The sequence below is a fragment of the Frankliniella occidentalis genome, unplaced genomic scaffold (genome assembly GCF_000697945.3).
Source record: "Frankliniella occidentalis isolate FOCC.00 unplaced genomic scaffold, Focc_3.1 Scaffold26, whole genome shotgun sequence".
Taxonomy (NCBI): domain Eukaryota; kingdom Metazoa; phylum Arthropoda; class Insecta; order Thysanoptera; family Thripidae; genus Frankliniella; species Frankliniella occidentalis.
Window position 1 is genome coordinate 41,356 of NW_026267156.1, and position 23,365 is coordinate 64,720.

General features: G+C 60.3%; 1 protein-coding gene across 1 annotated transcript in view; it reads left to right on the top strand.

Moving 5' to 3' along the window:
* The window catches only part of LOC113205749 (rap1 GTPase-activating protein 1), a 42,334-nt gene extending 19,054 nt beyond the window's left edge, over window positions 1-23,280 (top strand). Inside the window, exons 2-11 of the mRNA XM_026421493.2 lie at window positions 7,825-8,139; window positions 18,899-19,069; window positions 20,572-20,813; window positions 20,900-21,051; window positions 21,146-21,272; window positions 21,369-21,534; window positions 21,620-21,931; window positions 22,016-22,113; window positions 22,202-22,544; window positions 22,631-23,280. Coding sequence (XP_026277278.1) covers window positions 7,825-8,139; window positions 18,899-19,069; window positions 20,572-20,813; window positions 20,900-21,051; window positions 21,146-21,272; window positions 21,369-21,534; window positions 21,620-21,931; window positions 22,016-22,113; window positions 22,202-22,544; window positions 22,631-22,771 — 2,067 coding nt within the window. The 3' untranslated portion in view covers window positions 22,772-23,280. The remainder of the gene's footprint in view (window positions 1-7,824; window positions 8,140-18,898; window positions 19,070-20,571; window positions 20,814-20,899; window positions 21,052-21,145; window positions 21,273-21,368; window positions 21,535-21,619; window positions 21,932-22,015; window positions 22,114-22,201; window positions 22,545-22,630) is intronic.
* Window positions 23,281-23,365: the final 85 nt, after the last annotated feature.

Here is a 23,365-nt window from a genome sequence, read left to right on the forward strand (position 1 = left end):
AGCGACGCCGCCGACTTGCGGCCGACAGGCGGGCCGCGGGGCGTTACTGATCGCGGAGAAAGTATGGCGGCACGGCGCGGCGCGCGGCTCAGGCAGGAGGTCGGGGGTGTTTGCGGCTAATCTTGTTGGGCTGGCCGCGGGCCGCGCTGGCTCGGGCGGCTGCAGGCAGGGCGGCTGTTTACGAGTGTGCCATTGTGGTGCTCGTGACGGTGCATGTGCGTGCTGCTGCTGCTGCTGCTGCTGCACCACGTCACCACGCCTCTCTCGACAGAGAATGTCGCCTGCATCTGTAAACTTCCTGCTGCTGGTTGGTTCGACGAGGGGGATAAAGCTGAGATGGGGGGGGGGGGGACTTGGGCCCCTCCAAGGCCGCGGTACATACGCGCACAAGTAATAATGCTCCCATTCGGTGGCCGCGCGGCCCCTCGCGATGTACCCGTGTTCGGGTCGGACGTTAGTTGGCCTCCTTACGGATGCTGGGCGCCGCGGCCGCCGCCGTGACCCACTACACACACAGTGGGTACTCGCCGCCAGTGTAGTGCGAGTGAGGCGGGCGCGTTCGCTTCTATTTTTCTTTAGGGCCGCCGCCGCCGCACAGCGGGGCAGAGAGACCGGTACACGATGTACGACTCGCGGCGTGGCGATACCGGTCAGCGATGGGGAAGTCCTGTCCTGTCCACGGTTCTACCTCGTGAGGGATCGCCACACTGCCGCCGCTCGCTTGGGCGAAAGCAGAGCGAAACAGTCAGCGGGGGCCCCGCCCCGCCCTGCCCCGCCTCGCTCCCGTCAGCATTTGCATCCTCATCGAGTGAAAACGGGGACATGACATGAGCAGCAGCAGCACCGCTGACCTGACGTGTTCATTTCTCTGTTGTTGGCGGCGAATGTGTGTGTTGTGTGTGAGAGAGTGTGTGTGTTTGTGACAGGGTTAGCAGCAAGCGATATACGGTGCGCGGTGCAGCACAACAGCAGCAGGTCGGCGGGGTGGGGGAAAGGGAGGGGGGTTAGGATGGATTGGTTTAAAAAGAAAGGTGGCCCCACGGCTCCCGCCTAGGTGTGAGAGATTGTCGATGGGATGAGCGATTGCTGCGGTCCGGCCGGTCGGGGCGGGGCTGCCAGATGGGCGATGGCCTTCCCAACTATGCGATGACCGAACCGATTACACCCGTTCCGTTCCGATCGCGGCCGGTCCATTACAAGGCTGCTATTAGCGGCGCAGGGGCGGCGCGGCGCATGCTAATCCCCCCTGGGAAAGCGAACTGGATGTCGCCGCGCGCCGCTCGAGAGATGACGGATGGCGTACGAGATGCTGGACCCCATTGAGGCGGCGAGCGGCAGTGACGCAAGACGGCGAGGCGAGGCTGCCGCGCACCGCTTCATTCATCTCGCCGCAGCTGTTTAGCTGCAGCAGCTGCAGTGGCAGCTGCAGTGGCAGCTGCACGCGGCGCGCATCTGCATATGTGCCGGCAGCAGAAGGGCGCAGAGCTTCTTCCCACGCGCCGCGGCCGCGACAAGAACACGACGCGCATAAACATCAACAGCAACAGCGGCGGGGCGGGCGGACGCGGACGTGATGGGGGCTGCTTCCTCGTGGCGAAAGGGATGCGCGAGGTGCGCGATGTGGAGTGTACCCACCGCGCGCCGCGGAGGGGCCGCACCGCGTCGTGTTGCCAACTCAAACACATCACGAGCAGCAGCAGCAGCAGCAAAGCGCCCCTTCCATTAATTCCGAAACCGAAATCCGACTCCCTTTGGTCGGCGGCGGCGCAGCGCAGCGCATCCCCCGCGCCTGCCGCACTGGTGGTGGCATGTTGACGGAAAACAAGCCTCAAGGTGAGGGGCGGCCCGCGCGCACCACTCCGTGCACTCGAGTCTCAAGTTTGTCTCTTCCGCGTGCAGATGGTGTGGTGGTTGGGACGCAAATAGGCAAGCGGCGCACTGCGCCATGGACGGACGGGGCCTTGGCTTGGTCCTGATTGGGAACGGAATGGTCACTCGGTTCGTCATCTCGGATTTTCGGGCGGCGCGCGCGGCGCGGTGGCCCTGTCCTTGGCGGTTACTGGCGCTGCTTCTGGCGGTCAGGAGGTCATGACGCGGCGGTCAGTCGCGGTCATTGTCTGCCGATGGTGGCCCGGGCTGGGCCGGCCTGGTCACGGTGCCGCGCGCCTCGCAGCCCATTGTGGGCCCGACTACTGGGAACCTCATTTCCGGCCGTCCAGCGACTCCAGCGCAGCCGATGCCGGTCGCGTATTCCAGACAACTGGAAGCGGGATTGCTCCGCGGGGAGAAAACTCTCGCGGCCGCGCGCGTGTGTGGTCCAGGCTCCGGCCGCGCGGACCGTGTTTTGGACGGCGATTAGCGATCGCGCGGGGCGCGCACGGCTCGCGGCGTACCTGTGCAGTGCGCTGCGCCGCCACCTGTGTTGGCTTTGCGAGCCCCGGGTGGTGCGCGTTGTGCGCGGCCGGTGTTGCCGCTGCCGGCAGTGTCTTTTGATTCGCCGCCGCGCGGTCCTAATTGCCGGCTGCAGTCGAAACGGCGTCGCGGAACGGAACGGAACGCGGTGGCCGGCGGCGCGGCGCAGTGGCTTGGCGATTTGGACAATTGGTGCGTCGTCGCGCTCGTGACTCTGGATTACTTCGGCGCGCGCGGCGCCGGCGCTGGCCGCTCCGGCGGTGGCGGCCTCGCCGTCGGCGGCCTCGACACCCTCCTGACCACGGTGGACACCTTCCTGGTGCGGGGCGCGAGGGTCGCCGTCGAGGCGCGGGCCGCGGTGCGCCGCCGCTGGTTCAGCGACTCTGACCATGACGTAAGGGTAAGGACTCGCCCGGTGATGCAGCCGCTGATGGTTTTATTTTCCAATCCGTCCGTCGAGCCCCGCCAATGAGCTGGGACGGGGAGCTGTCGGCGATGAAGTCGTCAAGCGGACTAACGGACGGCTGGATGGATGGATGGAGCGAAAGTCTTGATGAGTTGGTCACCACCTCGCGCCTGTCATAAACGCCCGGCCCGGGCGGCCGGCGCGTTTTAGGCACTTTCTCGCTGTGACGACACGCATGCGTAAGGGTGGCCGAGGGTGTCGTCGGCGGCGACCTCAGTGGTGAGTGCCCCGACGTGACCGGCGACCTGCATTGCCACGACGGACACCTCTACCTGGGTGACGCGTGTGGTAACTTGCTGCGGCGTGTTCGTTTGTTGAGCCGCGCGTCCCGCGTGTGGTAGCTGCCCGTCGTAGGCTGACGCGGAAGTGACGTGCTCACGGGTCTGATGATGATGATGGCGGTGGTGGTGACTGCGACGACTCCTCTGAACCGCGCGTGCCTCTGCCGGGCGATTAGTTTGTCTCGAGACGAATTACTACCTGCCTTCGCCTGCCTGGCGGCGAAGAGACTCGCTCGGCGTGGTGACCGGCAGATTCGTCTTCAGCGGTGCGACGCCTTGTCGTGGCGTCGCGTCGCTGGCGTCGCGGCGCCCGCGGGGCCCAAGGGCACGGCGTCGTCGGCAGCGCCACGCACCACCGCGCCACGCGAGCGCCTGCCTGCGAATGTACCTTAGCTTTAGAATCCTGCATAACACTGTACTTCTATACTTGACTTGTGCCTCCTCCATCTCGACGCCCCTGCCTACAGTCCTAACCTATAGAAAAACCGTATAGGCCTAGGTCCCTGCCACATGTTGTCTTTTAACCACTCTCTGGTCCACATTTATATTTTTTACGAGCTGGCGACTGTCTCAATTTTACGACGGAGGGTTGCGAGAGTCTGAGTGTGTTTTGCCCCCGGTGCTGTGCGCCACTCGCTTTGCTCTGATTCGATTTACTACTTAGCACGCGAGTGTTTATCGCCGGCCCGACACCTCTCTGCTCTCTTTTTTTTTTGCGTATTTTTGTTTGTTTGTGTGTCTGTCTCTCGCCCACCCCTGCCTCTCCTCCTCGTGCTGCTGCGACGCAAAACAACCCATTGATTGGCTGGCGTGGTCAAGGTCGCCGACGGTACGCCCGTGCGGTACGCCCCGTCAGGACAACGCCGCCACGCCTCGCCACGCCGCTCGATTGGTTCGGCGGCGAACGATCGGGTCTTGGCTGACGCCGCTGACGCGTTCCCGGGCAGGTCATTAAAACGCGTTTTGTGGCGCTTCAGGCTTCAGCCGTCGCCGCCGCCTTCGCCCTGGTGGGCTTGAGTGAGCACCGGGGAAGGCGCGCGGGGGATGCCCCGGCCGCGGGCCATGGCATGGGGGCGGAAGGAGGGGAGGGGGACTGGAGTGGGCGGCCATTTCTTTCTGTTTCACAGCGCGCGAGTTCCCTCTCCCCCCTCCCCCTTTTTCCCTCCCCCGCCCGCGGCTCGTGACTTTGTGGGTTCGTGACGGTGCTGTCACTCTGTGCAATACTGCCCCCCCGTAGTAGGGCCTAAGTGGCCTGCCAGTCCTGTCCGCCCCGCCTGCCCTTCGAACGACTCAAGAGTTTTTATTTTGTTTTTGTGTAAAAGGGGGTCAGCGCACTGCTTTATAAACTTCGGCTGAAAAGGCTCCGAGAAGCCGTCTAATTTGCGGTGCGTCAGCTAATGGAGGAGGGTCGCGGGAAGAGGCGGTCTTGAAGCTGCGTCACTGAGCCCTGTCCGCAGACTTAACTTGCGTTATCGTTTTGTTGCAGAATCATATACACATTTTCACAAACTATAGAGAGGCGTGCGAGTAGAAAAGCGAGGGATACCGGGTGCAGGTGTGGGCATGCAGTCCAGCTCGTGTCTGCTAGTACTAGCACTGCTGACTATTATGTTTTTTCTGCACCGTTTTCCGATGGTAAAAGGCGTGGACGGCATGAGCACTGCTGTGCAGCACCGCGCGGCCGCGCTTTACGGCGTGGGCGGGGGTAGTAGTCGGTGTTTCTTCCCTGCCATGTATACACAACGCGTGCGCGCGCGGCTGCTATGGGGTCCTGGAAGCGCACCGGGCGCGGTTCTTATTTTCTCATTGCTGACATGCAGCACGCGCGCTGCTTTTCTCTCGTTCATGATTCGGGGAAGAGCGCGTAATGTGTGTGTGTGCCTTGTGTGAGTGTGTGTGTGAAATCAGTGGGGGCGGGGGAGGTGGCGGAGTCCGAACCAGGTGTGTTCGCCCCGCCGGAAGTAGCGTCCACTCGAGCGTGGCGCGGCGGGCCCAGTAACGGCCCACCCCGCCGCCCCACCTCGTCCTCCCACCTCACTTCACCCCACCTCACCCCCTTACCGTGCCTTTACCCCACCCCACCCCACCCTCGCCCACTGGGCAGCAAACGGCCGCTGATACGCGCGCCCCTCGCGTGGCGCTGCGCGGTGGGTACCGCGGCGGGTACGCTACGGTGCAGCTACACCTCGCCGTTGTCGCGCTCCACTGCCCCGCGCCGAGGAGCAGGGCCTTACAGCGCCAGGTGGCGGCGCCGCCCGCATGGCGTCCGTCGTGTGCAGGGCAAGGCAGGGCCCCTGGCAGGGGGAGGTCCTTGACCGAGAGGGACGCCGTGGCGCACAGTTACTATACACACAACAAGGGGCTCTTCGTTTCTTTCCGCCGCCGGGCCTGGCTGGGCGCGAACACGCGCCCGATAATCGCCTTAGCACCTCGCCGCGGCCGCGGCCTTGGAGTTGTCCGCGCCGCGCGGCCCCACCAGCCTGGTGCTCTTCTTCCCCGCGGCAACGACTCCGCCGTGTCGTGCGTGGAGCTGCGGGGCCGCTGCCGACTCGTCGTCATCGCTGAGTGGTCCCCTATTTCATCCAACCGGGACTCGGAGTGGGACACGATAGCATCGCGGCGTCCGTCAAATCCAACGCATAAATAAGAGATCCTCTACGTCGATGAACCTGATTGAAAAATTCTCGCGTCGTGCTGCCGCCGGACCTGCCTGGCTGCCTATGAGTGTCTATCTGTCCGTCGTCCGTCCGTGCCTGCTCGCACGCCGTGTTCGTCCGAGGTGCCCCAACGTGGGCAGGGTTTGACGATGTGTCCTACCTCACGGGTGTGACGTCAGTGCCGCTAGCACACACGCCTACCCCATGGCCATGGGAAGGGTTGGTGGGGGTCGGCCGGGCCCGGAGGGCCCCTTTAAATGCTGGCGTCATCCTCGTTACTTCAGGGAATTAACGTCGCTCAGGCTTGTGCTGCTTGTGCGTTGCGTCCCCGCTCGGGGCGGCGGCGGTGGGGCGCTGCGCTGGGACTGAATTAGGACGGCGGACGGCCCAAAAAGGTGCATTCATCAATGCCCCGGGACGAGATGGGACGGGATGGAATGTTTGTGGCCCGTGGCAATGTGTGTGGTGGGGCCCCGGGACACCCCTCGGTGAGGACGGGACGGCCCTTACCCCGCCCCCACCCCAGGCCCGGCCCCCGCCCCCTACGTATCCTGGCGTGCATTGCCACTGCTGCTGCATGTGCCCCCGTGTGGGTACTGTTTGGGGCCCATAGGAATGCGTCGCCGCCGGCTCCGGGGCGGTGCGGTGGCCCGCGCCACGCCACGCTCTACTCTACGGAATCTGCTGCCGCCGCAGCCTCCTCCTGCATGGGGGACGGGCGCCCAAAAGTTTTATACCACGCAGCCGTCGCTGCTGCTCATCTTCCGGGAAATAAAAGGGCAAATGTGGGCGGCGAGGTTTGCGGTGCAGGTCGGCGGCCCGGGCGGGGCGTGCAGGAAGGCGCGGCCCCTCGGCATCTCGCGTGACGGCGCCTCCCCCCAAAAGTATACGGCGCGCGGCTCCGCGACGCCTCGGCGGGCGACTCAGCCGCACCGGTACATGAAAAACGTCGCGTGATTTTATTCTGCGGCATCTCTTCCGTGCGCGCCGCCGACGACGACGTGACTCTCTTGCGGGTCCCTTGACCTTCTTCCCTCCCTCCCGGCCGCGCCGCTCCACGCCACGTCTCTCGTCTCCTCTCCTCGGACATGCACTTGTTGATGGCATCTCTCTCGCCTCTCCGCCGCCGGGTGGGTGGCCCAGGCTGCCCAGGCCCATCAGCAGGGAGGGCCGGGCAGCAGCGTCCTGCCGAGGGTCCCGCCGGGTCCCGCAGGGTCCCGCCCTGTAGGTAGGAGCCCCTCGTCGTGGGCGAAAGGTGATATATATGTATCCGTTCCTCCCCCCCCTCCTCCGCCGCCCCCTCGCCTGCATGGTCGAGTTCAAGGTGCCGCATCCTGCTGGTGCACATACTATTTATACGAGCAGGAGCCCACGGAAAGCTCTGGCCGCGTCGTCTGCTCGCCCATTTAGTAGGTGTAGTGGTATGCAATGCTGGCCCGTTGGTATCGCTTTACACGCACACACATGGGACGTGTGCGTCCTGTCCTGTGTGGGGTCCCCGCCCGGCGCAGCGCGCAGCGGGGAGTCCACGACGACGTCTCATGGCTGGCCCTGTGCAGGCCGCGCTGCAGGCCCCAGTCCACATGTGGCTGCGCTGCGCGTCCCCCGCCTCCTATGAAAGGGCAGCTTTGAGCGGCGCGGGGCGCGGGTGGCTGCGAGGGGGGCGGGGGAGTTCAAAGAGCCAGCAGCCAGCGCAGGCCGTGTGCTGTACCCCGACAAAGCCTCCCCCCTCCCCTCCCTCCTCATGGCTGCATTAATTAAAGTAACGGGCGCACTCGTGTTATTGAGGGCCGCTCCCCGCCTCTCTCTTTCTCTTTCACTCTCCGCCGGGCTCAAGTATATTCAATAAGCTTATGGATGGGTCGGGCCGTTCAGCGGCGCGGATCGATGATCCAACCGAAGCGTCTGCGAAGCATAAATCGACGTATCTACGGGGGTTGTTGTCGGCGGCGGTTGCGTTCTCTGATTGTACATGTGTCTGACTTGTTTTGTGTTTTGTGTGTTTCAGTCGTCTCGGGAGGACAGGTCGTCGTCATGCTCCGGCCCCAACCCCGCGGCCGCGGCCGTGTCGGCCTCGCAGCGGCTGCTGGAGGAGGCGCTGGCCCGGCCCGCGCCCTTCCCCATGATCGTGCTGCCCCCCGAGGGCGGGTCCGGCGGCGGCGGCTCCTCGCCCGCCGGCCGCGGCTACTGGCTGGACGGCGCGGAGCACGAGTGCGCCTTCGACACGATGGGCAACCCCGTGCTGCCGCACGCCGACTGGCGTGCCCACAAGTTCGAGACGGACGAGACGGCGCGCTGCTACCGCCGCTTCTTCGTCGGCAGGGTGAGTCAACGACAGTGTGATGCAGATCAAGTTTGTGGCGCTAGTGCAGGGCGGGGGCCCTTGACCTCGAGTTTTCCTAGAATAGTCATGTTTAGGCGGCATTCCGGCCGATCCGGTCCGGTCCTTGTAAGGCCCTTTTGTCTTGCTCGCTCCGTCCTGCTCTTTGGGGCGCCGCGCCGCCTCTGCTTCCTCCTCCTTTCCGGTCCGTCCGCCCGCTGTCTTCGCTTGTCACCACATTTATATCCGTCTCTTGCTGCTCCTGCTGCTTCTCTTCTTTTTTTTCGTCGCCCATTGGTTCCGCGGCGTGGGCGGGCCTGGCCGGGCCGGCGGCGGTGGGTCCAAGACTGGATTCAAGTTTCGCGATACGCCCCCCTGTCAGTCCGTCTGTTCATTCGTTCCACATGGTAATCCTCGTCTTCCCCTGGGTGCCCCTCCCCCGCCCCCTCTCCTCCGCACTCGTGCGTCAAAGTGACGACACCTCAGAAGAACAGACAGTGGCGGCGGTGGCGGTGGGAAATTTTCAGGGAACCGACGCGGTGCGCTCCATGTGCTGATCCGTCGCACTTTCGGCGATAACTTTCACTCCTAACTCCCCTCTCCCCGTGTACATGCGTTCTTCGGCGACCTGGCGGGGCCGCGTTACCCTGCTGCTTGTCGCCGAGGCGGCCTCCCACTGCTGCTCTGCCGTGTGACGTCGCCTCCAACGCCGTCATTAGGGAGGAAGTAGCGTCGCGGCGCCGCGAAAGTGTGAGAAGAGCGAGCGGCCCCGATGCATTGAGGAACGGCCGTCCAGGGGGAGGGCCAGGCCGCCAGGCCAGGGCCGCCGGGAGGGCCTAGCAACAATGTAGCGGAGCACTCTGCCGCCCCACCGCGCCACGCCCTACACTGGGTGCCCTGGGTGCTGCGGGACGGACAGGACAGGCAAGACCTTTCGTGACGGCGCCTAGCTGCTGGCCAGAGTTGGCCGCACGCCGCACACAGAAACAAACGCCGCACGCCGGACTAAATATTTGAGTCCGCTTTCGAAGTACACGCTTGGTGGCGGCGCCAAGGATGTTGTGTGAGGCGGCGGAGGCGAGGCGAAGGCGGCGACGGGCGAACACTGTTGGGCCTTCCCGCGCGGGGCGGGGCGGGGCGTAGGCTGCGGCGATGGTCTGGATCAATAGAGGGAGGTACTTATTATGTTAACAGGTGTGCGTCATGCTGGCGGTGCGACCGGCCTTGGCGCGGATGTGTGTGCTCGTGCCGAGGGCGCCGGCCCGCCCAGCACCCTGCCCTGCCCTCCTGGACGCCAAGGTCCCTCCCCGTCGCCCGCCCCGCGGCGCCTGCCCTTCCGTCGTGTCGGTGTCGGGGTCGGGTTGGCGGGGCGGCGGTGGGTGAGGCGAGAGGGATGTGTTGGCTCAGGCCCTATCGCGAAGGGCGCGGACCCCGTCGGCCCGAAAAAAGAAATTGATAATTTGGAGGCCGTTATCAGGGCGGAAAGGGGGGTGGTGGAGGGGAGTGTATCACCAGCAGCCCTGCCACGTGGAGGAAACCCGCGCTAATATTTCGTTCGAGATATCGACGTGGACGTGATCCTTTATCACGGGCGGCCGGCCGGACCGGCCGGACACACTGCAACTTCGGTTCCTACCACGCCAAGTCCATGAACTGAAATGTTGCGTACGTCAGTTCGTGTTTTTAACGCGGGTGTGCAAGAATGGGGTTTTAAGAAACAGTTTCACTCAACTCTCTTGAATCAAGAAACAGCCTGAGAGAATGCAGGTGCACCCGGTGCACCTTGCTAGTCACCATCGCCTAGCGGGTACCGGCGCCAAGCAGGAGCTTAAATTAGTAGTGTTAGTGTTTGATCAGGTGCGGTGGGCTGCTCTATTGACTCAGGGAATTCTTCTGAGCTGAGGTATGTCGCTAGGTACCAGGCAGGCACGGTTGGGGTAGGTGACTGTATGGCGGCGGGTGCTGCTGCTCCTGAGCTTTGAAAGTCCGGCCGGCGCCCCGCCGCACTCTGTGCGCAACAGCTCGGCAACAGCTCGCCGCCACGCCACACCGTCTGCGGTATTATTGAGTCATTTCTCGGTCGCCCGCGCGATTTGGGACCGCAGCAGCAGCAGCACCGCGTTCTGATTTGGCGACCTCACCCACCCTCGCCCTCCCCGACCTCCTTCCTTTCCATTCCCGTTCCAATCGCCGCTGTTATTGAATTGAATTGGCTGCCGCTCTGGCCGGCCCGAGTCCCGACCTGGCCCGCCGGCCCGGAGTTTGGACCGACCTGCCTTCTGCTACCCGTAATTCCTCGCATTAGGTCCACTTACCCCCTGGCTCCTGCCGCCGCTGCTGCTGCTGCTCCAGTCCAGTCAAAAGACGACGTCAGTCAAGCAGCGATTGAGCGCGACCGCAGATTTGGCGTGATGCTGCTGGACGAAAATTGCGAATCGTCCGTTCCCTCGCTCGTCGGACGGACGATGTAACTTTTGACAGTTCACCTTGCTTATTTTCATTGTCCGTTTTTGACAAACCAGCTGCTGGTGATTGTCGCGTTTTGACCGCTGAAGGGAATGTGGCTGGAAAACGGGGGGGGGGGTCGTGAGAGAACCTGGCCGAGTGGAATGTGGATTGGGCCGATAGAGGCGCGCCCACGCCGCGGCAGGAAGGCGGTGGAGGTGGAGGAACTTAGAGGGATTTAGGAGCAGAGAGGAAGCCGAGCGGGGGAGGCGGCGGCTGAGCCTCACGCTGATTAAGAAGCGTGTCCGCGCGCCCAATTAAACTGATATTCCTCTCTGGGCCGTGCCCGGCTTCTTATGGCTCATTATTCCATCAGAAACGCATTCAGGTCCGCCGTGGGCCACACGGCTCGTGGCACGTGACTCCGTCCTCGCCCCGCGCTCGCCCCGTGCCACCGTGCTTCTTTTATTTCTTTTCCGGCGCACTGTGTATCTGTTCTCTAGATTTTGGGCTGTAAAACTACCGTTTACAGTATACTGGTGCTGCGTCGTTCTCTTCTTTTTCGTTTTTCTCTGTGCCCTGTGAGATGGAGTGTTACTACGTACAGTACAGGCGCGTACAGAGAGTCAGGCCCGGGATTGGCACTTGTAGAACTGTAATGCGGGTGTACAGCGTTTGTGCATTTCGCGGCGCGCCTCGCCAAGGGCGCCGCCCCCATCGCCGCGGGGGGTCTCCCCCTCCAGAAGGGCGTCGTCGGCGCTGAGGCCGGGTTGAGCCCCTTCGCCGCGTGTAGGTGTGCGTGAGGTGATGGTCGCCCAGGCTCGGCTGTCGCTGCCAGGACACTTCGTGCGATTCTGGTCGATGGTGACCCTCAGCTCTCTGCTGCGGAAACGATAGTTCACGTGCTGCGTGCTTTCGGGATGCTTGCTAGCCAAGTCGATACCAAATTGACGTTTCGCTCCAGGAGGCGTCAACATGCGAACTTGTTTTTGTGTTTTTCTTTCCTGGGCGCAGTGCCCTTCCGTTTGACCTCATAAAGGCTGGCTGCTGCGGGGGTGGCGGTGGGTGGCCAGTGCGAGGTGGTGGCGGGGGCACGCGATTTCTCACTTACATGACATGACCCCGCCACGCCCTGCCCACCTCTCTCCCCGACCTTGCGCCGCCACGGCCCCACCGAGCCCCACCCCCTCCCAGGTCTCGCTAGGTTCTGCTTTGCGTGACGCGAGCTCGCGCATCGCGCGGCCGTGCCCCGCCCCGCCGCGGGAGGCTCCCATAAGGCGCCACGTTGTGACTTGGGGCGTCCCCCGGTCCTTGGCGCCTGTCTGCACAAAGAGAGTCATTGAGTGGCCCCCCCTCTTTCGTCTAAAAATATGTCATATTCTAAAAATGCTTTTTTGTCCCTGTCGTTTTGAGCTTATTGCCTGTCTTTCCTTGTCCTCGTTCTTCCACCACTGGTTTTATTTCTTTTTTCCGACCGCGCGTTATCGAACGGCCAAATCTTTGTTGCGTGTCTGGGAAGGGCAGTCCTTCTGCTACACTGTCAACATCCGCCCGGGCAGCGCCGCGCCGCGCCGCGCCACGCCCCTCGTGCACGACCTCGCGGTGAAAGGAAAGGTTTGCCCGCTGCTCGCAGGTCGAATAGAACGGCATTATGTTGTGATCGCTGGTCGCGGGGGCGGGGCGGGGCGGGGCGAGGCGCCAGCTCTCATAGGCCGGGGCGCCCGCGAGTAGCTCGCTGCGCCACACAATACGCGCGGGGGACTCGCGGGTTCCTCGCCACCCACTCGATGGAATGAATAAATATATTTTTCTTGTTTTGTCTCTCAGTGATGAGGTGGGCGTGGAGCGTGTACATAACAAAAGGGTACAATTACCGTCCAAACGCTTTGCCTTTCTCGTAGTGAGCAAGTAAAATCGAGTTTAACGGCGTCTTTCCGTTTTTCTTGCCTTCTTTCCTTCGTTTTGTTTTTTTCGGTGCGCGGCAAGGAAAGAGCACGAAGGCTCACGTGCTCGTGTGTATTGAATTGGCTCGGCGTGTGCGAGTTGGCGGCATGCAGCGGCAATAGCATTGGATGGATTATTGACACGCCGGGTGAAAGCGCTGCTCGTGGCTGCGTGCTCATCACGCTCGCACGCGAGCACGCTGCTGCTGCCGGCCCTCCTCCCTACGGACATGTAACATCACCGCCACGGAGAGACTTCTTGTTGTCGACACACGGACGGCGCCGACGACGTTGCTTGTCGCATCCGCCGTGTGCCCCAGTTCCGGCGGTGGCCCCGCGGGGCGGATGTGTCGGCGTCGCGACGCCCCCAGAGTGACCGCCGGAAGTGCGACGCCGCCGCGGTGTGTGTCGCGGTGGAGATACGGCGCTGCTCAACAGGTTGCCTATGCACCGCCGCCCCGACCCTGAGACCGACCGCGACGGGCCGCCGGGATTAAACATTCAGCGTTGGCAAGTGTTGTCGTGTGAGTCTCTGTTTCGTGTGTTTGAATGTTTCCTCTCCCGCTGTTGTTGGCCGCACGGGCTTTTCTCCGTTTTTTATGATTATTTCTCGCGCCGCGGAGGTGTTGGCGGGGCGTTTCATTAGCGCATGGCATTCTCACCTGGGGGGGGGGGGGCTGTCGCGTGGAGCGGGCGCTGAATAACCGCATCAGACGGGACGAGTTGGTTGCTCCCTCGCGGCGAGGCGGCCGCCTCGTGTGGGAACTCTCCCACGTCCGGTAGGGCCTGGCTGGCCCTCCCGGGTACTACAGCAGGACAGGGCGAGCCCTCCAAGGTGCAGCAGCAGCTCCTTTTCCATGCCGTCCCCCCAAGGCCCGTGTGTGTCTGCGGCAGAGGGTCCCTCACCGCGCTTTCCTCTGCGGTTAGGCCCCTCTCTGCCGTCCTCCTCTTTGATGTGACGTTGCAGAAGGAAGGGGGGGGGGGGGGGAGGGGGTCGTCCCGGACTCGACCGCGCCTTCCCTCCAGCAGTTGCAGCTCGACTGTTGTGCATCCAGAAGGCCATCGCTCCGTGTGCAGCGGCGCGAGACCGGACGCAATATATATAGCAGCGGAGCACAGAGAGCTGGCTGCTTGTGCTTACTGGTCGGTTGGCTCTGCACGTCTCTTTTATTCGTTTCTTTTTAAATAAAATTTATATTAAACGAATGAATAAGAGGCAATTTTCTCGTTTAAAATCAAAGTCTGCAGGGCACTTTGCCTTCTCGCGGTTCTGTGCCTTACAAGTGCGTGTTCGCCCCTTCCATGACGTGCTGAAATGCCATAAATCTGCACGCGGAGGGATGGAGAAGGGAGCCGAAGAAAAACTTGCGGGCGGGGCACGTGCTGGGTAGCAAGCAAAATCGAACAACGAGATAGGGGAGCGGGACCAGGGGTGCAGAAACGGGAGGGGCAATGGCTCTTGGGCCGCCCGGGAAAATCTACTCTGGCAATGCAAGTCCGCCGTTGCCATTCCTTACTTGCCTCCCCCCCCCCCTCCTCGCTTCCCCCTTTTCCGCCCACACATACATTTTCCAGGGACGCTGCTCTGCCTGCTTCTTGCCCCTCTGCCCCTCGCCTCCTTCCTCATCGTGGGAATTTTTATTTTTACCGTGTTTTTCGCGCTGCATTGTTCCGAGGGCCCGTCCCAGAGGTACATGGTGGCCGGGAAGGGAGGGAGGGGCGAAGGCTTTTTCTCATCCCGGGGCAATTTGGACTCTCGCAACTGTCAAGCCGAGGTAGGGGTAGGGGTGGGGGCGGCGCCGCGGGCTTGCGCCTGAAAGGTAGGCAGCACGCAGGGGTAGTAGTAGTAGAGGAGGTCCCCATCCCCCCCCCCCCCGGCTGCGCGGCGTTGGCGTGCGCTGCCCTCTCTGGATGATGATTGTTATTATCATTAGACCACTACTTTGTCCGGGGGTTCCCAGCAGCACTATATTTTTTCGTGCCTCGGCGCTGCGCGGGGCGGCGCCTTGCTCCGTGCCGCCGGCGCGGGCCCCGTGAGAAGGCGCGGGTCGGGCGCGCCCGCCCGAGTGCTGCCGGTGGCGGTGACCCTCGTTGACAAGGTGGCCCGCGGGGTCCCGCTTTATGAAATCTGCGCGGGAGGCAAACAACACAAGGGCGTTGTTGTTGGGGGTCCTCCGTCTGTGTGAAAGCAGCTGGTGACGAAACGAATCTCTCTCTCTCGGTGTTTTTCTCCCAGTCGTTCTTCTGCCGAGGCGCCCCCTGACCCTCGCGGGTCCCATGCAGATGCATATACATCGGCCCCGCGGCTCGGCGAGGCTCAGTTTGGTCGCTGTGGGTGCATCGCGATGCCACGCCCCTCCGCCCCTCCCCGCGCCGCTCCTCTCATCCTGCACTTCCCTCTTCTCTCGCGGCCGGGGGTCAGGTCAAGTCCGTGTGGTGGTGATGGTGGGACTTTTTGCAAGTCAAATTGGCGCTGCTCCGCGCCCCGCCGCGCCGCGCCGCGCCACGCCCTTCGGGACGCGACGGGCAGCAGCAAGTGCAATGTTATCTGGCCGGGGCAATTACTGGAGAGGAGGCGCAGCGCGGGACGATAAGTCTGTGCTGCGCCGGGCTGCTTGTGGGCGGCCAGCGCTCCATTTGCATAGCCTGGAGGGCCCCGGGCATTGTCTCCGGCCAGCCCTTCAGCCGTGGGACAGCAGCTCCGCGGCCGTGCGGCGCCGTGCGGTGGCGCGGGCCCCATGTCTTCGCACCCGCGGCTCTAAACGCTTAAGCTCTGACGCAAGCGCCGCTGCTGGCTGCTGCTGCTGCTGTTCCCGCTCTGCTTCTGCCCTCAGCTCGCCCTGTTTTTTCGCCTAATAGGCGATTGTGGCGCAACGGCTCCGTGTGCCGCCGCCGTCGTGTTGGTCACTCGTTGCCTCCCGCACGAGCTGCTGCTGTCCACACTTCCTGCTGTCCCGTCCGCAGGGCTGCTTCTCCAGCTGTCAGAGGAGGCCCTTCCAATCAGGAAACGGGCTGGGGGTCCTCTCGCCTCCGCGGCCCGTGTCGCTTCCTACACATCACCCGACCCTCTGTCCCCCGCTCCGCCCTTCTAACACTTCTTCCGTCCGATCATGTGTGGTTGACTTTGACTCTGTTTGACTTGCCGGCCGTGGTCGGTCATCAGCGCTGGTGCTCTGCCCCTCTGTCCCTCTCTCGCTTGGGCCTATCTGCTTTGGTTCAGCAGGCTCGTGGTCCCCTCCCCCCCCCTGCTCGTTCCCCTTCCCTCTCTAATTAAAACAATCCTTTTCCTCATCCATCTTCATTTTCGAATCTCCCGCGAGCATCGTGAGTGTGTGTGCGAGAGAGAGATTCGGGATTCGGGGACCGTGGGAGGAGGAGGAGGAGGGATAGTCGATGAGGTGCGCGCCAGATGGTCTCGCGACACTCGACATGTGACTCTGCCACTTCAACGTCAGCTGCGTCCATTCCCTTGTGGCGCTGCGCGTCCGCAGCCGCAGGGTTGACGCTCCTTTTTGTCACTCTCCTGCTCCAGTATTTTTCTCGGTTCCCTTCGTTCCCATCGCGGTTGTCTAGCTGCGCGATGAGCGGCGCGCCCACGGCTCCGCAGTACACGACCCGCGGTGGTTCGCCGGCCGGCCCCAGGTATTCGGCGGCTCGGCTTGGTCGCCACCGCCGTGGAAGTTTTATCGACTGCCCGGTAAATTTGTGTAGAGTCGAATGAAAAATGGGCGCTAGCTCCGCTGCTGTGCTCGGCCAGCGCGAGTTTTCACAGTATCCCTGCGTGATAAATTACCGCGAGTCCATAATGGCAGCGCACAACAGCACAGCACAGCGCGGCGGCGGTAGCGGCCATGTTGTAGTATAGCGATTTGAAAATGGCGCACCTCATTGGAAATTCATAAAGCTGGTCTATTTTAGGAGCTTTGAAGGACGTCGTATGAAGCTTGGCTCCCGTCGCGGCTGCTCGTCGTGATGGTCAGGATGATGAAGCTGGCGTTGATGAGGCTGGACAGGTGGACCCTTTTCCTCGGTCCGTTTCAATTGCCGCGATGGATGATTTGACATAACGTAAACTCGCGGCGTCTCCTCGCGTGGCGCTCCTAGAGACTAGTGAGCGCTGACGCAGCTCGACCTTGGAGACGGCGGCTAACTGCCAAGCTCGCCATTCTGTTTTGCATAAAAATAAATTTAAAACATAGTCTGATTTCTTTGTTTTGGATCTATTTTTTATTATAGTGCTCAAAACCGTCTGTTTCTCGTCTTGGAGGCGGAAGGTGTGGAGGAGGAAAAGGATGCTGAGGAAGTTTTTCTGTCGGTGTTTCGATCGCGCCGACTGAGGAGGGTAATTTGTATTCCGCTAGATTTATCTATTATTTGCAAAAGCGTCTCGCTCGGCGCTAAGCTGTTCTTTTTGCTATCAGTTTCCTCCGCTCATTCTCTGGATGAGCTATGTTGGCGTGCGTGTGGCTCACGCGCGGCCCGCGTGTGAGAGCGAGAGAGACGGCGCGACGGTTTAGTTATTTAGCACATGAATCTAATGGAGCATATCGCGGGCCGCGGTGTCTTGTCCGTCCAGTCTCCCTCATCGCTCGACCGCCACGCCCCGCCACGCCCCGCCACGCCCCGCCACGCCCCGCCACGCCCCGCCACGCCCCGCCACGCCCCGCCACGCCCCGCCACGCCCCGCCACGCCCCGCCACGCCCCGCCACGCCCCGCCACGCCCCGCCACGCCCCGCGGTGCGGTGGTGTGCTGGTGTAGATTTATGGGTCAGGAGGCGAGAGGAGAGCCGTGCTATGGTGTGATTGGATGATCGGATCTGGTGGATGCGAGGGGGACGGGGCGGGACGGGGCGGGACGGGGCGGGACGCAGAGTGGGATCCTCCTGTGGCAGCGCGCCAGGTTCTGCGCGCCGCGCTCGCCCACCTCTGAACGCACTTGCACTAATGGCCGCGGCCGCTGCGCACGTTGAAAGAGTAATAACATCCTCTTATTGTACGAGTTTGCGAGGAGGCGAAACCTTTAACCGCGCGCTCCGCACCATATCATTGCGCCTCATTCATTAGCGCGCCGGGCGGGGCGGCCGATAAGATATTGGCGCGATATCGACGGCCGCCCCTCGCGCCGCCCCCGCGCACATGTCGTCGCTCCCCTCCGGACCCTCCGGGCGGCGCGAGGGCGGGAGGAGGGATTTGCGGCGCAATCTCGTACGGCGGGCCGGGCCGGGCGGGCCGCTCCACGGGCACCACGTCTCGGAAAGCGATTTATGCCCCGAGGAAGGAGAGGCGGGGCGCGGCGGTGGTGGTGGGGAATCATATTCGATAGTGCGGTGTGCCCCCCACTCCCCCTCCCTTCAACCGCGGGGGATGTTGGCCCGGCCCGGCCACCCCCTGCAGCAGCAGCCTACCTCAAGATTGCATTACCGCCCCTCCCTCCCAGAGCACTCGCGTCCCCCGGGGGCGGCGGCCGTGGCGGCTGCCATTGGTCACGGGGCGGGCGAGGGAGAGTATTCACGCCGAGTGTGCCGCCCGACCCACCGCAAGGAGGGTGGTGGCCGCGGGCGGCACAACTCCACAGCAGCCCTCCTTGCTTGCTCGCCTTTTCCAAATTTCCCAAGTCGGCGGTAAAGCGCCGGGGAAGTTGGTGTGTGGGCGTGTGCATTGCATCTGCTCGCGCGAGAGAGATTCGGCTTCCGCCTGGTGGTGGCGCGGGCTGCTTGTGAGTCTGTCTGTTCCCGCGGGGGCGGCCGGTCGCCCTCGCCACCCTCGCACCCTTGCGGTGGCCCGCGCTCACTTCCGGTTAATTTCCGTCGAGACTTTGTATGCCCGCTGGCCGTGGGGAGGGAGGGAGGGGGAGGGTGGCTGGCAGGTGTGGAGAGCACCCCACCCCCATGGTGCCGTACCAGCCCCTGGCCCGCTGGGGTGGGGTGGGCCTGGTCGTGGGAACGGCGCCCTCTGCGAGCTGCAGGCGGGCTGCACGCGTGGCCGTGGCGTCATCCACGCCTCGACTGGACATGCACCCTATACCCCCGTCGACCACACAACTCTTCAAGATCAGCGGACCTACCCTCACCCCCCTTCAGCAAGTGGATTGCTTTGGTCTGGGTCTCAATCCCCCGGCTTTGCTCGCGGTGGGAGACCTCCTCCCCTCCACTCCTCCCTTCCTGGGTCTGGTCTGGCGGAGTAGCTCCGCTGCTGAGTTGTGTCTTTCTGCCCCTGGTCCTTTCCGGTGCCCTTCCGGTGGAGGGGGTTGGTTGCACTCCAGCCCCACCCAGCCAAGCAGTCCTTGCCCGTAATCATTCTCGTCCCCCTACTCCCCTCGTGACTTTTTGTTGTCGCCTAAAAACTAACTTTGTGTTGTTTTATTTTGTTGCAGGAGCACAGTAACTGGGTGGGCGTGGACGACGCGCTGGGGCCGATGCTGCTGTCGCTCAAGGTGGAGCAGGAGCACGCGCGGCTGCTGCTGCGGCTGCGGACGGGCACCGTGCACGAGCTGCTGCCCTCGTCCTGCATGGCCGCGCACCCCTCGCCCGCCGCTCTCGCCAAGGTGCGTATCGTCGCGGAGGAGCAGGAGGAGCTGGTCGTCGACGTCGTCGTCGCGGTGGTCACGGGTCGGCGGCGGTCGAGTCACGGCCGCGCGCCCAGCGTGACGTGACTGACGGCGCGCCCCCGACGCGGAGGAGGAGGAGGAGGCCGAGGAGGCCCCGCCGCGCGTCTTCTTGGACCGTCCCGTCATCGTCTCGTGGTCCGCCTAACGACGGACGGGGGGTGGGGTGGGAGGGAGGTAGGACGATTCGCGCACAAGCCACCGACCGCGACGGAACGAGTTTTTTATCATTATGTCTGGTTAATTTTCTTATTTTTCCCCCACTATGTTTTCTAGTCGAGGGGGAGTCAGTCGCGTTCTTTGTTGCTGCTCATGGCACTGCGTCCTCTCTTACTATTCCTTTGGGGCTCGCGGCATCGTGAGCCCATCGGTGAATGATGGGGATGACGACAACTATGGAGATTGTGCAGGAGAACAGTTGTAAGAGGGGGGGAGGGTCACGACTCTGGATCGTGCGTGCGCGGGCGCGCGGCCGACGGCCCGAGGGTTGTGCAACAGCAGTCGCGGCTTGTCTACTCCCGTTCGTTTCCCAGCGGTTTGACGGGCGGGTGTCGTGCCCCGGAGGCGACGCTCTTCGACGCTGCTCTGGTCGTCTCCCGGATGCGATGCGGAAGGCACGGCCGCGCGGCGCGGGGCGTGCACTCGCATCGTGTCCGAGTTGTTCAAACAAAGCAGCGAGTAGTCTGCTTGCGGCGGAGGGCTGCTGGTGCTGGGAACGCGTTTAAAAGGCACTTTAGCTCGCTGCCGGAGCTGGACAGTGCGTAGGGGTCTTCCGTGTGAGCGGGGCGGGGCGGGGCCGCGACACCCCGAGCCTGAAGAGGTACAAAGCGCCTTCTCGCCTGTTCTCTGTCCCACGGCCCGGAGGAGGCCCGGGTCCACGTGAGACCCGGCAGGCGGTGAGAGGAGAGGAGACACTCTGCATAGCGGCGACAAGAAACCCGAACCTCCTGCCGTCTCGTCCTGCAAGCCTGGCGGCGGCGGCGGCGGTGCTCCTCGCCTACGCCTTCCTCGCTCCACGGCGTCCTGGGCGGCGGGTGGGGCTTCCCTCCCTCCCGTTGGACCGATTGGCTTGTTTCCCGCGCGCCCCTTCAGGGTTGTGGTTGATGCGTCTGCTCTCTTTCGCTCGCGTCGCGTCTCTGGGCCGCGGTGCGATGGGACGGGGGAGTCGCGCTCGCTGCGAGCAGAGCTGCCGTCGATGCCGCCGCGCCGCCTCGCAGGAGGGAGGTAGCCAAGCGTGCTTCCGTGCGTAGCCCGGGCCCTGCTCGGCCTGCTGCAGCACGCTGCCGGCCCGGCCGGCGTCTCCGTCACGGCAGGTGACGGGGCATTCTTGTGGAACCGTGAACCGCGATGGCGGAACCAGTGGGGAGCGGAATAGCTGCCGATTTTTAGCTTTTGTTTTTGGGGGGCCTTTATGATAACATTTTGTCTTCTTCTGCCCACAGCTGCTGAATAATGACGGCTTGACAGTGGAGCGGCTGTCCCCCGTACTGTGCCCGCGAGCCTCGCAGCTGATCGCTGCGTACGACGAGCACGTCCTGGTTTCCAACTTCAAGTTCGGCGTGCTCTACCAGCGCTTCGGCCAGACATCGGAGGAGCAGCTCTTCTCCAACCGGCACTCGTCGCCCGCGCTGGACGAGTTCCTCCAGGTGCTGGGCCGCCGCATTCAGCTCAAGGACCACAAGGGGTATGTGGACTTTATTCTCGAATACGATATTGGTTAGTTTCTGTCTTATACATTTGTTCTAAACGGTCGTTTCTTATTGTTTTTAGGTATCGAGGTGGCTTAGACACACAATTTGGTCAAACTGGGGATGAGGCCATTTATGATGTTTTTAAGGACAGAGAAATCATGTTCCATGTGTCCACAATGTTGCCTTACACAGAAAATGATCCTCAGCAATTACAGCGTAAGAGGCATATTGGTATGTACAGACTGTCAATTGTGCTTTTCATTGAAATTACTGTGAAATATACTGTGCCCAAGAATGACACTGACTTGAGCTTCTTGTTTTCCAGGTAATGATATTGTTGCTGTTGTTTTCCAAGAGTCAAATACACCATTTTCCCCGGATATGATTGCTTCACATTTCTTACATGCCTATATTGTGGTCCAAGTTTTGGAACCAAACACTCCTAACACTAGGTATGTCAGTCGTATTATGAAGATAAAAATGTGGTTCTTAGCATATTTTTATAAACTTGACAAGTATTTAATTGTGATGTTTTGCTTTTCTTGCAGGTACAAAGTTAGTGTAACAGCAAGGGATGATGTTCCTTTCTTTGGACCACCTCTTCCAAATCCAGCAGTATTCAGGAAAGGACCAGAATTTAGAGAGTTCCTTCTTACAAAACTAATTAATGCAGAAAATGCCTGTTATAAAGCTGAGAAATTTGCAAAGCTCGAGGTAAGACAATAAATCATGTTTCTCATTTTTAATACTGTTGTTGCAAAGTGATTACATTGATAACTTGAACCATTTTCAATTTTAGCTACGGACAAGATCCTCACTCCTCCAGTCTTTGGTTGATGAGCTCCAAGATAAGTCACAAAGCTTTGTTGGAGGAACAACACCAAGTACCAGTACTGCACCAGATACTCCCAAATCAGAAGGCAGTGGTGGAGCTGGTAGCAGATTTATCGATACTGTGAGAAAAGCACTCTCTACCAAGGGGAGGTCTCAAAGTATGGAGCAAAATTTGAACAATAACAACAATAACAATCCTGCGCACCAAAATGGCATGAGGAAATCATCAGCTGCTCAAATTTCTCAGGGGAACTATTCTGAAGGAATTACACCTTCTGTAAGTATTTCTGTAGACAATGATTGATGACCTTGCATTTATTTATTTTAATTCTTATGCTAAATCATTCCTATTTTTCTGCAGTGTGGAAGATCACAACCAAAATCTGTTATATCTAACAAGAAAAGCTCCCCCTCATCACCTGTATCAAGTCCGGACATGTATGCACACCGTTCTCAGAGGTAAGATAGCATTTTTTTCTCTTGTCTGTGTATTGATATTCTTTAACTAGTTAAAGCTTACAGCGTGTTTTGTATTTTTGTTTTTCAGAGTAACCTTGTCTGAAAGTGACTCATCATCCTTGAACAGCATGGATCTAGATGTTGCTGTGTATGTGGATAGTGACACAGGGCTTGAGAGTATGTCATCAGCTGAGACTCCACACAAGAGTGGTCCTAATGGCAACCCACACTGTCATGTGTGCAGCTGCAATACTACCAATGGATCTACCAACAGTAGTGGAACAGGAAGCACTGATGGTTCCTCAACCACAAATGGTGTCAGTATTCAAACAGGCTCAGGCTGTTGTGGGGATAAACCAAATACAGACACACTCAGGCAAGAAGTTACCAGATTAAAGTGTGATAAGCTAGATCTCTTAAGACAGAATGTGGTAAGTAATATAAATTTGATTAATTAAATATATTTAAAGGTTTTACCTTTGAATGTAGTTTTAATTTTTTTTTCTTTGCTTTTTAGACGTGTCAAAGAGATATAAAGAGGTTACGAGAGAAGGAGTTACAACTCCAATCGGATCTTGCTGCTGCGTCAAAAGAAATTCTTCGGTTGAGAGAGATGCTGAAGGATTTCGGCAGCAGTGGAGAGGGGTCGCCAGTTTAGCCTGTTACGCAAGCTCTGACTGACAAAACTTGAATGTGATCTAGCCAAAGTTAATATTTACCAGTTTAAGAAACCAACATTATGATAAAACAACATATAGTTTGTATCATGTAATGACTGCTAAAGAGATGCAAAGTAATTTTTTTTAGTGACAGAAACTTTCACTAACAGTTGTGTTGTGGAGCACTTGCAAAGCACAAGTAGGTTGTGGTTGATGTAGATGCAACCACCTACCTGGCTTGTTTTACGGTGCTTAAGTATTTATGTGTGAAGTTTGCATCTTATTATTTCAAATTTATTTTCAAAGTTGCAACTTTTATGTAGGGTGCATTTAAATACAAACATTGGGCTCTCACATTAGATTCTCCTTATGAGGCACTTTGATTGATGTGATCCAATAATTTATTGTTGTTTGTGTATGTTATGTTTCTAATTGTTACAAGTTTCTGTACTGTTGATCTGATATGTTTAAAATATGTTTTAAATTAAAATGTAAAAGAACCAGCCTAGTATTGAACACCAAATCTCATTTTATCCCTATATCTGTTGCAATAGTTAAAACCATTAATTTTAAACTGTAAGATAAAAAGAACC